The sequence below is a fragment of the Raphanus sativus genome, unplaced genomic scaffold, assembly GCF_000801105.2.
Source record: "Raphanus sativus cultivar WK10039 unplaced genomic scaffold, ASM80110v3 Scaffold0102, whole genome shotgun sequence".
Classification (NCBI taxonomy): Eukaryota; Viridiplantae; Streptophyta; class Magnoliopsida; order Brassicales; family Brassicaceae; genus Raphanus; species Raphanus sativus.
Window position 1 is genome coordinate 48,326 of NW_026615423.1, and position 14,435 is coordinate 62,760.

At 29.8% G+C, this 14,435-nt stretch overlaps 1 protein-coding gene across 2 annotated transcripts; it reads right to left on the reverse strand.

Annotated features, from left to right (window-relative positions):
• Nucleotides 1-6,774: 6,774 nt before the first annotated feature.
• Nucleotides 6,775-9,377, reverse strand: LOC130494378 (floral homeotic protein APETALA 2-like). Of its 2 annotated transcripts, none has more exons than XM_018621828.2 (10): nt 8,735-9,377; nt 8,606-8,631; nt 8,475-8,505; nt 8,275-8,362; nt 8,055-8,200; nt 7,917-7,961; nt 7,743-7,831; nt 7,553-7,650; nt 7,383-7,472; nt 6,775-7,288 (listed from the first exon to the last, which is right to left on the reverse strand). In XM_018621828.2, exons 1-10 carry the CDS (start codon nt 9,190-9,192, stop codon nt 7,286-7,288), a joined length of 1,074 nt encoding a protein of 357 aa, XP_018477330.2. In that variant the 5' UTR covers nt 9,193-9,377; the 3' UTR covers nt 6,775-7,285. The 2 variants fall into 2 exon arrangements, with proteins under 2 accessions (XP_018477330.2, XP_056851988.1); XM_056996008.1 differs by having other exon boundaries at nt 6,775-7,285; nt 8,735-9,376.
• Nucleotides 9,378-14,435: the final 5,058 nt, after the last annotated feature.

Genomic DNA, 14,435 nt, shown 5'->3' on the forward strand with positions numbered 1-14,435 from the left:
TTTCTTAGGTTTACTAAAGTTGCTGCAGAACATGAGTTCGCTCATCGCTGTAGTAATAGTAGTAATACTATACATTTACAGTCTAATACTCTAATGTCTGTTTCGTGTTTAGAGTTTTTCTCGACAAAGCATGAGAGACACATGTCCTCAATTTTGGGACCACCTTTAATTTAATTTCACGACTTGTTTATATTACTGACCCTATCCCGAGTGATCCTTCATTTCTTATATTATTTTTTGATATAATATTTTTATTATGATTCGGTACCAAGTGGATACAGATATATTTGATTATTTAACCTTTGCATACACGAAGTTTTGTTCAAACTTAAACTAGTGGTAGGTGAATTCCAATGAATGAAGCTATTGGAATTCGAAGTAATCCTAACATACTAAACCGTCACTAATGTATTCTCCTAGTCTTTATGAAATATGGGAAAACTCAATAATAAAGATGGATTTATTTCTAATGTACTTTTTATTTTTCTTCTAAAAAGAATTTTCTTGATGTATTCTTTTCTTATTTTACAAATTATACCTTTTATTTTTGAAAGTTAAAAATTAACCCAAATTATTTAACGTTTGTAAGTTTTTTCAGAAAAATATGAAAATAACTAAACTAGAAATTTATATAAAAAACTATTAAGTAGATAAAAAGTATGATTTTGTTTATATTACTGACCCTATTCCGAGTATTTTTTTATATAATATCTTTACTATGATTCGGTACCAAGTGGATACATATATATTTGGCAGGTGAATTCCAATAAATTTAGAATTCGAAGTAATCCTAACATACTAAACTGTCTCTAATGTATTTCCAAGTCTTTATGTAAAATGGGGAAACTATGTAATAAAGATGGATTTATCTCTGATGTATTTTTTATTTTTCTTCAAAAGAATTTTATTGATGTGTTCTTTTTTATTTTACAAGTTATACTTTTTTATTTTTTGAAAGTTAAAAATTAACCCAAATTATTTTAACTTTTGCAAGTTTTTTCAGAAAATATGACAATATTTAAACTAGAAATTTATATAAAGGACTATTAAGTAAATAAAAAGCATGATTTTGTTTATACAAAAATTATGTTTCATTAGAAATATTTATTTTAATCATAATTCTAAAAAAATAAAACAAGGGACCACTAGTATATAAAAATATGTTTCTATAATAGAGAAATGTTAATTTTCTTCTAAATATAAATCACAATAGCAATATATTTTTGAAAATAAATAAATAAATAGAGGTAGGTTGGAGTGAGATTCTGTTTATTACTCTCTCCATTTCAGTTTAGTTGTCATCGTAAAGTAAAAAAAATTCCATTTAAAATAAGTGTTGTTTTATAATTTTATAACAAAATTTATTAAAAATATTAACCAATTTGTTTTTCTATTAATTGAAATGAGATTAAGTGTATAGGTAACTGTGTTTTTATTTTGAAAATATTTCAAAAAAAAAATATCTGAGTGAATAAACCTAAAATGATAATTAAAATAAACAAAATATAATATTTATAATAAAAAATAGCAACATGTCAAGATGCTCTAACATAATAGTCATCTACACAATGGATAAATTATACGGAGAACCATATCAAACACCACCATTATGAAAGTCCACCATCTGATCCTTCCAACTTTTTATTATAATTTGTTCGATCGGAGACGATTCTAATTAAGATTTGAAACAGTTGAGTATAGTGACATGCTTGTCCAATATCACATTATGAAAACGATGAACAGGAATGCATCTTACCCATATGTACCTCATACATGAAATTTTCTTCCTCTAGGATATATTTTAAAATATTAGAGCAGAACATTATAAATTTAAATTTGTTCCATCTAATGTACTAACCAATCGTGGTTAAAAGTTATTTTGAATTATAGGAAAATGATTATCGGTTTTATATTCTAGGTATTTCTTGCAAGTTGTTGGTTTTCTAGAGGACTCCATAAGCAAAACAGCATATCTACTAATTGTTTAGTTACTTATCTTTTAAAACTATTTTGTTAAAGTTTTGTCTATTGAGAATTTAATATTGAAGCACTAAGAACAATCAAGAAGTGTACTGGCAAGTTGAGTAACACGATTATCCTCGTGAGACTACAAATCTTGCCACTTATAGAAAACTATTAAATTAAAATACTAGCCCTCATGCCATTATCTTATTTCTCAAGTGACGACTTCAGTGACGAAATTAGGTTCATCTTAAATTTAATACTACATATAACGGTACTTAAGAACTTACTTTATTTATTTAAACTTCTGCAGACAATATTCATAGACCAACTGTATCCTTATCGTATTATTAAAACTACACCACTTTATCGTATTGTTACAAAAAAAAAAAAAGTTTCGAAATTCCCCAGGAAGCCTGCATTCATTGGTCCATCGTACCGCTTCCTCGTACACTAATCTCCGCTTGCCTTCAAGCCCTAGACAATTCTTTTAACATGCCCAAAACAAACGCACATGCATACACTCCATTTGTTTGAGAATGATCAATATTTTAGAAAAAAAATGGTTATAAAATATAGATTTTTTATAAATGATATTAATTGTATTTACTAAATTTTATTACTTCAATGATATTAATTGTATTTACTAAATTTTAATTGAGTAAAAATAATAAGAAATAGTTAAACAGAGAAAATAATGTATTTATTGTCAAAAATTTACGTGACTTTTTAAGAAGTGTGAAAACTCTAAAACATACTCTCTCCGTTTCATTTTACTTGTCGTTTTAAGTTTGTGCACACGGATTAAAAAAACATTTAATTTTATATATTTTCAAAATAAAAACATCATTACTCATACATCTAACCATATTTCAATCAATAGAAAAACAAATAGAATAATTTTATTAATAAACTTTGCATTAAAATCATAAAACGACACTTATTTTGAAACGAAAATTTTTCTCTACAACGACAACTAATCTGAAAAAGAGGAAGTATACATTATTTCGAAACAAGAGAATATAAGCGTGCATATATGAATATTTGTGTACGCGTTGCCGACTTTTAAAAGGTCTCTTGAAATACTCTAAAGGTTTCTGTTGCTATTTAATAATGATATAAGTTTTGATATTCTATTCATTTCATTTTATTTGTCATTCTAAGTTTATGCACACATATTAAAAAACATATAATTTTGTATGTTTTCAAAATAAAAACATAATCACCTATATACCTAACCATATTTCAATAAAAAAAAAACAAAATAAAGAATCTTCTTAGTAAACTTTGCATTAAAACTCTAAAACAACACTTATTTAGAAATGAATTTTTTTCTTACAACGACAATTAAATTGGAACGGAGGGAATAATATTTAAAATGATAAATTTGGATCTAACAAATAAGTTGTCCTTGTCCAAGACCTGGTCGTCAAGCGGTTAAAAAATGAGTTTGGAACGCTAAAATATTATATGTTTAATCTATTTGTTGCGTAAAACTAAATCACAATAATATATATATATATATATATATATATATATATATATATATATATATATATATATATATATATATATGAGTTTTTATTTGACCTATTAAACTATCCAAAAAAATCTATCTATGAATTACGCTTGGTATTCGTATCGAAGATTAGTGTGAACATTTTCATAGATCCAGAATATTCTCAAATTAATTTACAAAATATGTTGTTATTTAAAAGAAAATGTTGTGACGACAGTGAATGCCATATACTGCACCTAGATTTTGATTTTTGGAATGAAATGATATATAAGAAAATATTCTATTAATTCTAAAAAGATCATCATTTGATATGAATAGATTGAAATATTCATTCCATCAATTTCATAAAAATACATAAATTATAAAAATAAATGATTCTATAATAAATTTGATTATGAAGAAATGAAATTAGTTTTATTCTATTTTTATTGTATTTCATTCATATCATTTCATTTACTTTAATTATATCAGTTTTTATTATTTTACTAGTTACAGCCACAACTTCATTGTACAAGTTTGATATAACAAGCATGGTGTGTAATTGCTTCGTCGTACTCAACTCTCACAATATATTCGATCGATATTTTGTAAGTATGCTACATAGCCAATGGACAAAAAAAATTTTGAAAAAAAGATGGCCTAATTAATATAAAATATATAGCAAATTTTGATATAATATACCCTATCAATTTCAGTATAAAATAATAATTTTTTTGGTCGAAAGTACTTGCATTAAAAAAAACAGAGGAATTTACTCAATCGCAGCTACAAAAAGTTTGAGAGAGAGTACAATGCTGATTTTGTTAAGTAATAAAATAAGATTAATATAGATAAAATCAAATAATTTAAATAATTACAAATATAATTAAAAAAAAAGATATTATATATTTATTGTCAAAAAGAAAATCTATGCACATTGAAATGTGAAAATATATAAAATATATATGTCTAGTTTTAATATGTTTTAATATATTTTTGATAAATAAAAAATAATTCCACGTTTTCAAAGCGCATGTCAAAATCTAGTTAAATTATTACTACGTAACCAACCAAGATTTAAGGAGGAGAGGATTATACAGAATAAAAGTAAACTCTAGGAAAGGTTTCATGAGTTTCAAAGAAAAGAAAAAACAAATAAAGAAGGAAAGGTTTCATGAATAGTGTAAGAGTAGTAAACGTTTAATAAAAAATACAACTCTTTTTTTAAGCAACTCTTTTTAATTAAAAGAGGATAAACGAAGTGAAGTCGAGAAGTCTCTCTCACCATTATAACAATGTCTGACTTCTTTTGGGTTACTGTGAGAGATAGAGAGAGAAACTGATTCAAAGGGTACATTACTTGAATATGACCACTCATCCCTAATAATCCCCAATTTTAGTTTGCCTCTTTTTCTCTTTAACTAAATTTATATTTCCAAGATCTTGTTTTTTTTCATAACCATTAAGTAATCTTGGAATTATTTTTTTCTTTTGTGGAAGTGTTTGTACCCTTGGAATATTATTTGTTCTCATTTTTAAACTCACGGTTTCAAAGCTTTGAATATGATTTGTGTTGAAAGGGAAGAAGATAACGGTTTCTTACGGTTGATATTCATTCAAACTTTTTGGTGTGATCGTGAAATAACTGCAATAATTTTTTTTCTTACTCCACTAGGGAAACATTAGTACCAATCTACTTCTGTTTCTCTATCTCGCCTCACCGTTAATGCTGTAAGAACATAAATATCACTGTTTTCTTACAAAATAGACAACAAAAACTTTCACTTAAATACTCTAATAGTATAAACGATGAGAAACATATTTTCTATGGATGATTAAACATCTCTTCTTTTGTTTATGATGAAACTTCTCTTATTTTGTATTTTTTTAAACACACTTCTCTTATTTTAATACTCTAATATTATTACTCCTGATGAGAAACATATTATGTATGAATATTAAACATCTCTTCTTTTGTTTATGATGAAACTCCTCTTTTTGTTTTTTTTCTGAAACACACTTCTCTTATTTTGTATATATATGATATTCAACATCAATAGTGATACTTCAACTTATATTTTCCCATGGCGAACCTACAGTGTATAAGGAGGGGACAGCTGCCCCCAGAAAAAAATACAGATTAATTTATGTACATAGTAATTTCATGTGATTCTGCAGCACAGTTGCTTAAATCCTTTATATTGCCCCCACTGGTCTCCTGTTCGATTCTCCATCACACCTCTTAAATGTACTTTAAGTTATATTATGACTTTCCTTTTCTGATTTTTTTCTTTCTCGACCACCTATAGTATCAATTTTTTTTCTCACGTAGTCGCATTGACTTTTCCTTCCTTAGTCCTTTTGTTTCTTTTTGTTTTTTCACATATAACTTTTTATTTTGCCATTCAAACTTTCAATATTTTGTTTTCTTAACAACTTATTCTATTATTTTTATTTCATGTTTTTTTGTTTGTCAAAATTCATCTTATATTTCTTTTCAAAACAATTGTTTTAGTTGCATTAATTTAACTTTACTTTTTAAACATATATAAATATTTAGTAATACTAAAAATAAATATATTTATATATTAATTAGTTAATTTATTTGCCCCCACTCTAATTATTTTCTAGATCCGCCACTGTATTTTCCTATGTTTTTTTTCATGAAATTTGACAATGACAATGTGCTAGTCTTGATGAAAAAATAGTTGTCAAATGGAAGTGGAAAAACATGTTTTGACTAAACCCAACTGTTCTTTATGACTTTTTTATAACCGTTAAAGATAGTTGTACCTTTTCACTGATTGATGAGTTTGAATCCCAGTTAAATGTGCTCAATTTATAGGAGTTTGTGGTTACAAAAGTGAACATAAAAGTATTTTAAGATTTGATTTCTGCTAAGCCAGACTTTATCAAACAAATGTATCAAAAGGAAAAGCATATACTTGAATAACTAGATATGTTGTGTGAAACAGTATTTCTCAAATAGATGTTATCCGGGGAAAAGTTTGAAAGACAATAGAAATAAGATGAAGATTTTTTTTCCTCAAAGATTATTATATTCAAAGATAAAACCATAATATCCAAAGTTTGAAATAATATGAAGATTAAAGACCTAAAAAAACAGATATTGGTATGAAAGAGGAATAATAAAAAACAGGTCATATAAATTGAATATTGGTATGAAAGAGGAATAATAAAACAAGTTGGACTGAGCATATATGTAGATTGGCGCAGGCGTCATATTAGCAGTAACGTTTGAATTTTTTTTAATAAAAGTAGGTATCGAGAAAAAAACAACAAAAGACAACTCATTGACAAATCTCTTCTCAACCTTTTTAGTCAGAACATCTCAAATCACACAATTATCCAGTTCCCATATATCCAAGCATCATGTGAATATATGTATACATATAACCCAATCGAGGAAAACTAATTCCATTTAATTTCTTGAGAAATTTTCTTAGTCTAACTTAACATGACGTTTAAAGAGAAAAAAACAAACAAAAAGCCGATAGTTAATTTAATGACCAAGAACATATGGAACTTGAAAAGTTCATTTTACCCCGAATTTGTTTCTTAGAAGTTAAAGATTCAAGGTCTCATGAGGGGAGGTTGGAAGCCATTAGTCTGCAGCCAATTTTGATGAGAAGTAGGAGTAGAATTAAAACTCTGATTGTGATTATGAGGAGAGAATCCTGATGATGCTGCAGCATTTGCCAACACTTGGTTTGCGGTGGTCTGACCATCAAACCGGTGGTTCTCAACCACAGGAAAGAGCGAGAATCCTCCTCCGCCGCCCCCAATGTTACTGCTTCCCGGAAACTACTTTACACCACACAGAAACATTGCTGTTATAAAAAGCAGAACCAACTGAAATTTAAACAAATACTAGGTGTTGATTGTTGTGTCTTTTACTAACTTGGTGAACTGAATTGGGGATATGGTTAACCATTCCGGTTTGACCTAGTCCGAGTATCTCATTAGAGTGGAAGGAATCTTGTTGGTTCATCTAAATAAAAAGAAAAATGTCTTTAACAAAATAATATAACTAAAGGTAAAAAAATTGTTGATAAACTATTAAACCTTTACCTTGAGCCGCATATCTTGACCCTTTTGCTTCAAATTGACCGAGTTTCCCAAACTCAAATCGAGGTTATGATCTTGTTGAATTGGATTCCCCGATGACTCTACACAGATTCAAAATCTTGAAATCAAGTTCTACTATATAATCAAGGGTTAAAAGAAATATAAAACTACGAATAATTTGAATTGCTTTTACCGGCATTCAGTTCGTCCTCGTATATGCTTGAATCAAAGTTCGTCACAGCGTCTTTGCCATTACATTTGATTGCAGCTTTATCATAAGCTCTGAAGTTATTAAATAAATAAAAACATTATACGATTAGTATTTTCTAACAGTGTGTGCTGTTGAATCAGGGATGAAGACGTTTACCTAGCAGCCTCAACCTCGGTGTCGAACAAACCCAAATAAACATACCTAAAATGAAGGATCCAGTAATCAAAACTCGTTACAATAATTTATTAGCATAATAAAGAAAACAAACCGACGATTTTTTATTAATGTAAGTACTTTTTGCCTAAGAATTGACCCATTCGAGCTTCCCAACGACCACACTTATGCAAAGTGACACCTCTATACTTCGAACTTCCTCGGGGGAACCCTGTGCTTTGTCGGCGAAGTACGTGCACGAACTCTTCCTTAGTTAAATTCGTCATCTACCAACATGTTAAGGTTATTTTTACTTATCAATATATAGATTGCATTGTTTTTTTGGTTATAGAGGAGTTACCTGCTTCATGTCATTATCATAATCTTCGATGTTAAAATTGATATCAGCTTCTACCCCACGGAATTTAATAGCAGCTCTATCATATGCTCTACATAATAAGATAATAAGAGAAATTTAAAAATTAAAAGACTTTTCAAGATTAAATACGTCTTGCTTATATTTTTAGTATTAAAGAGGGTCTATGAGAGAAGAAAACATACCGAGCAGCTGCATGAGCAGTGTCAAATCCACCTATTCAGGGAAATAATGATTTTATTTATATGAAAACATTTTTCAACAGCAGAATACAAAAAAAAGAAGGAAAAAAACCTGAAAAAGAGAGTAAAATTACCTAAGTAAACCTGTTTGCCACAGTCCCTGAATTTCAGAAAAGCATATGAAAAACTTTATATTATAATATTTGAATATGATTGGTTATATCAAATTAAAAGATGAGATTTTTTTACTAAAATTAAATTACCAAATATGAGACTCCCATCTTCCGGTTCGCCGGTAAAACGTAACGCCTCTATACTGAGAACTCCTTGACCTTGGTCCACGCCGGCTCTTCTTTAACGGCTGTGCCGGCTCCACCACGGCAGCAACAGTTGCGGGTTTACCTACCGATGATCCGGTAGCTAGATCCGACTGAGAAAAGTTAACACCAAACCAGTGAGACCGAGGAAAGCCTGACCCGGGACCACCACTACCATCGTCTCCTACGCTAGATTCCATCTCCGGGAAGAACTGATGGGTGATAAGAGGGTTGTTGGGTCTGACCCGGTTAGGTTCATCATCATCGGATCCATCTTCGATGACTACAGCAGATGAACTTGAATTTGAGAAAGATCCGACCCGTTTACCCGGTGAAGAATAAGAAAACTCTTCAGATTCTTCTTGTCTGAATGTTTTGTGGGGTGAGTCGTTTAGATCCCACATTTTTTATGTTCTAAACCTTTTCTTTCTTGTTTTTGATGTTTGAGGTTTCAAACTTCAGTCCTCTCTCTGGTTTGATTCTCCTCAAGGTTGTAATCTAAATAAGAGAGAGAAACCAAACAAAAAGAGCTAGAGAGAGAGCGAGAGAGATGTTTCAGAGTTTGCTTCTTGATGACTTTCATTTTTATCCTTCCCTATATATTTTTACTTCGAGTGCCCTTTCTTTCTCTCTCTCTCCACTTTTTAATAATATTATTCTCTCTCTAACCACTTGCTTTCTTTGGAAAAAAATTTATATTCGAAACAATTCCTCGTATTGTAGTTTCTTTATTTTCTTATAAAAATATTTCGACTTTCATTATCAGCCAATGCATACAAATTACATCATCGCTGATTAATCAAAGATTCCATTAGTATGTGATTTCATGTTTTAAGAAACTAAAAGTCGACGGCTTGGTTTGGCAATCAATCTATAAAAGGTATTTTCTTCAAGAAAATGAATAATTTGATAGATTAATGAACCCACCCCACCACAGATTGGCCAAAAATTATATACTTTACCTCTTGGCACGAAGCTTTTTCTCTGTTTTCTTCTTCTTTTATGTATGAATGAAAGTTAAGGGGATACAAAGACAAATACATCACGCATGAATCTATATATGTTAATGGTGTATATTTATGTACAATAAATATGTGTTTTCATGATAGGATAGATTAAAATAGATAAGATATTAAGCTTGATACTAAATACAAAAAAAAAAGTTTGATACCAAATATATAATTTATTTATATATATGTTTATTTATAGCGAAGTTCCAAAAACAGCCGTTTCTTAAAGGCAAGCAAGTAATAGACTCCCACTATTGTTTTTTTTTTTTTGGGCAAAAGACTCCCACTATTGTTATAGAGGAGTTGTTAGCTATAAAATACTACTAATAATATTTATAGTTTGTATATATTGCTTATAAGGCCTTATTGGTGTCAGTTTCTACTGCAATTAAAATACTTTGCCCACAACTTTTACTGTGCCTGAGAACATAAATCGGTTGATCGTTAATGGGTTGTTACAACCAGAGGATTTTTAGATAAAATAATGTCCAACGTATTCCTAAAATAGTCTATCAAGTTATACTAAGAGCATCATTATTGGTCCTTAGCAAAAGTCCTTAATACACATATATACATATACTGTACATATAAAGTCCTTAGCAAATAATTATATACTTGGTTATTTGACTATTTGTTCGCATACCAAATTACCAACAAACTAGATATTCTTTTGATAGCTAGTTCGTTTGATCCAAGTTAGGCAACATTGTTTGAATGAAATTGTTATTTACAAACGAGTAGTTCTCAATGCTGTAGACTATTCTGTCGCTAAGGATAAAATATAAAAAAACCCTTTGAAGAGATTTTTAGGGAATTGTTTTTCTCCAAAATTACACTAGTGGTCAAGTGATCATGTGACATCAAGATTTAGTGCAAACTGAAACTAATCAAGATTTGATTATATGGTATAATTTATATCCAAAACCTTCAATAGGAAACTTTAGTCAACATAGATGAGCTGCAAATAACACGTTCCTTCTTAAAAATTGCGATCCCTTAGGGCAAATATCCAGATCAAATTGCTGAAAATAATCTTTTCCAGATCCCATACATTAGTTTAGTGCATATTGTTACATTGATTTTGTTATTTTACGCATTCAGTTTGTTGTCTTGGTGTAGCCATAAAAAATCCTATAAATTATAATATAGCATAGACAAAAAAATAGATAACTAATGGTTTACCTATGTTAAATTGCTAGAAATGCAATTATATTTCGGTGTTGTTGTATATTTTACTTAGAAACTTTAAGTTATCCCCACCCCACCAATCCACCATAACCTCGATCGGTTGTCCACTGTCCAGTACAAATATATAAATTAGAATACGTAGAACGAGTGGCGCTGTACAGATCAACCCTTGGGGGTAGCTTGAATATACGATGAGAATACAAGGATACATACACATATACAAAGTGAATAATTACATCTAAAATAAAATAAAGGAAAAAAATTGGTTATAGAGAAGTATCAAAATAAGGAAAAAGGAATTATGAGAGGAAAAGGAAAATGTTACCAGAAAAGATCAATCCCTTAGTACGGACAAACTGAGGGGTCCACTTTTTCTTTCTTTCATCCCCCAATGCTCTTTCGTTTCATCTCTTACCTCGTATTTTTTTCTCACACGCTCTCTTACGCAAGTGTTACTCGATCCCTCATAACACCCGCGCGTGCTCGACACCATCTAGGATCCGAGACGCCGTTTAGTTTCTTCTGACCACAATGCTGGAGCCAACTATACTTTAGTTTTGTAATAAGATTGGATTGTTAGATTCGTATATTTGTTTGTGAGAGAAATCGTCATGCTTGACATCATCTTCATCATTTTCTATTCTTAAAAATCCTTAAAAATCCAAAAAACAGTTTAAAATAGAAACCTCCACAATAATCAATAAGGAAATAAAATAATTTTTAATAAGAGAAAACAATGCAAGTAAAAAAATACAGATGGAGAGAAAAGGAGAAGTACTGGTGTCCGAAAGGGAAACATACAATTTTATTTCGTGCTTTTGTAGTTTGGTCCAAAAAAAAAAGACTGTGGCTAACAAAATTTATACAAAAAAGTTGCCAAATCACTACCCACTTCGTGAAATTACCACCGAGTTATTATTATTATTATTATTATTATTATTATTATTATGTGCAAGTATTTTCTTATTTAAGGAATGGATCATAGGAATCCAAGAGTTAAATGTTTGCATCAGTGTATTATTTTCTTTTTTCAAATGTTAATATAAATTCGTCAAATGTTTCTGGTTTTTAAAATTAGATAAAGTTGCCACCTGGTTTATTTTATTTTTGTAACCACCCATATTTCCTATAATTTATTCATTTCTTTAACAGTTTACAAAATTGTTTCAAGGCCATAATTTTTATATTTTTTTTTGTTCTTTTTTCAAACATTTTAATTCTTTTATATAATAAAAACTATTAAGCAAAACCAGTGAAACATGCAACAATATCTTTAACCTAAGCACCTAACAAGCTTTTTACATGAGACACGCTGTACATATTTTGAGTGGGATGCGATAACAAACATTCCAATAATGGGTTTCGTTGAACATGTTGCTTTCCTCAAGTGGAAACTACTGCTCTTCTCTCTCAACGTCCCACTATCTCTCGCTCCCTGTATATTCTATACACAAACCCATATGCATTATTATTAGCATACCGAAGCTGATTTGTTAGAGATGTGATATGTCTGTGGCTTGATCTTATACATACATAATCATATCTTTATGTACACTATAATATTACAAAACATATACGTATATGCTTTTTATGTCGATAATAATTAAAGCCCACGGCCCACCTTTCAGAGAGATACTCTGTCCAACAAAAAGGCCCACAAAGGACCACCATTATTCTCAATCACCTCGTGATTTTTGTGTGTAAATCTACAACAAATGCTCCCAGATAAAACAAAACTAAAGAAAACAAAGTAAAATTCTTATTTTCGGCTAATATTATTAGACCTTTATACTCTCTCGTTATGCGACATATATAATACGACAAAATGTACTAAAGAAGAGTTATTATTGTATGTAAGATTAAGTAAAAGTACAATCGATACCGTAGGAAATCATTTATACAAATCTACAAAGACTTATTTGATGTCGAAAACAAATGTAGGCTTTTATTATTCTGTTTCCTTGGAAATTAAAATACAAATTACGTTCACACAAGCCGCAATGAGATCGCATGTATATGTTAATATGCCTAGTACATTAACCAAAACATAAATAAAATAATCAATGCTACATCTACCTGATTCTACTTGCCTATGCTCACATAGTGTGGACGAGTAACAATAAATTCAATTTCTTAGTACATAATTGAATTTCATATGTCATAAATGATGCAGAAAATATTAGCTACTTGAACTAATAGATCTACGTAGACCATACATGTATAAATTAATATACCCAACTAGTAGTTTGGATTTGATAGTAGTGATTTAAATGCAAATCAAAACTGTGGATCTTGTTGGGTAATGGGTAAATATACTCATTCGCCACTGGCATAATATGATATTGCTAAAACGTTGTATATGATACTCAATCATATACAACGTTGTTATGTATTTAGGAGATAAGGATTTACAACTAAGCGCATATCCAAAGGTTCTAGATATGTCTAAATTTTTAATTTGCAAATCTTGGAATCGCAATCGAGTCCGAGATTAACGAACGTGGAAAACATCGGACGGTATCGATAGAATCTCTCTCTGTGAGTTGTCCAAATCTTGTTAAGCTTTCCAAATATCCTCAAGTAGGATTCGTTTTATGTGATATTTTATCATCACTCAATGTGGGGGCCATGTGAACGGGCTGATAGTGGATAATACTCCTCGATGTCTTCACGGTAGGTAATTTTTATATGTTGTAGTTTGTTTTTAATCCTTCCAATACAATTGGATGCGACTCGTGATAGCTAACTAATTTTCTACGTACCTAATGTATCTACAAGAAAATGTTAGATCAGCTAACTTTCGAATGACAACAAAATTGGAGTGAAAGCAAAACCAGCAGATGTAATTTTAAAAGTGTCAAAATAGGAAAGCCTTTGTTAAAAAAGGTCGGAATAGAAACCTTTTTTCTTTGTTCACTAGTCAGAATAGGAAACATAGTACGTAGAAAAATTGACTTATTTGTCAATAAAATCGAATGTTATTAGTAATCAATGAAAATTAAACAAACGAAGGGTAAATCACTGTATAGGAGAGGTTAACAAAAAAAAACTGGGGGTTAAATTATTGAGAGGTTAACAAAAAATTCTGAAGGAGACGACAAAAAAAGGGACAAAGGGAAACACGTTAATGTGCAAATATAGAAAGGAGTCAGGAACTTAGGTACGATGTCCATACGTTTTGCAGTCCAAAGACTTTCCATTTTTGTAAATCTTTGAAATTAACCCCCCACTTGTTTTCCCAAACATCATTTGACACCGACGACACACACAAAACACTTTCTTTTAAATTATGTTTTTGTTTTTGTTGGTACTATTTTGAAACCACACCCAAATACTAGTACGGTCCCATTTGCAATAATTCACGCTAGTTAATGGAGGGACCAACGAATTATTCCAACTTTTCAAGTTTTCACCAATATGGGAATCATTTCCTTTTTCACTTTTATTTT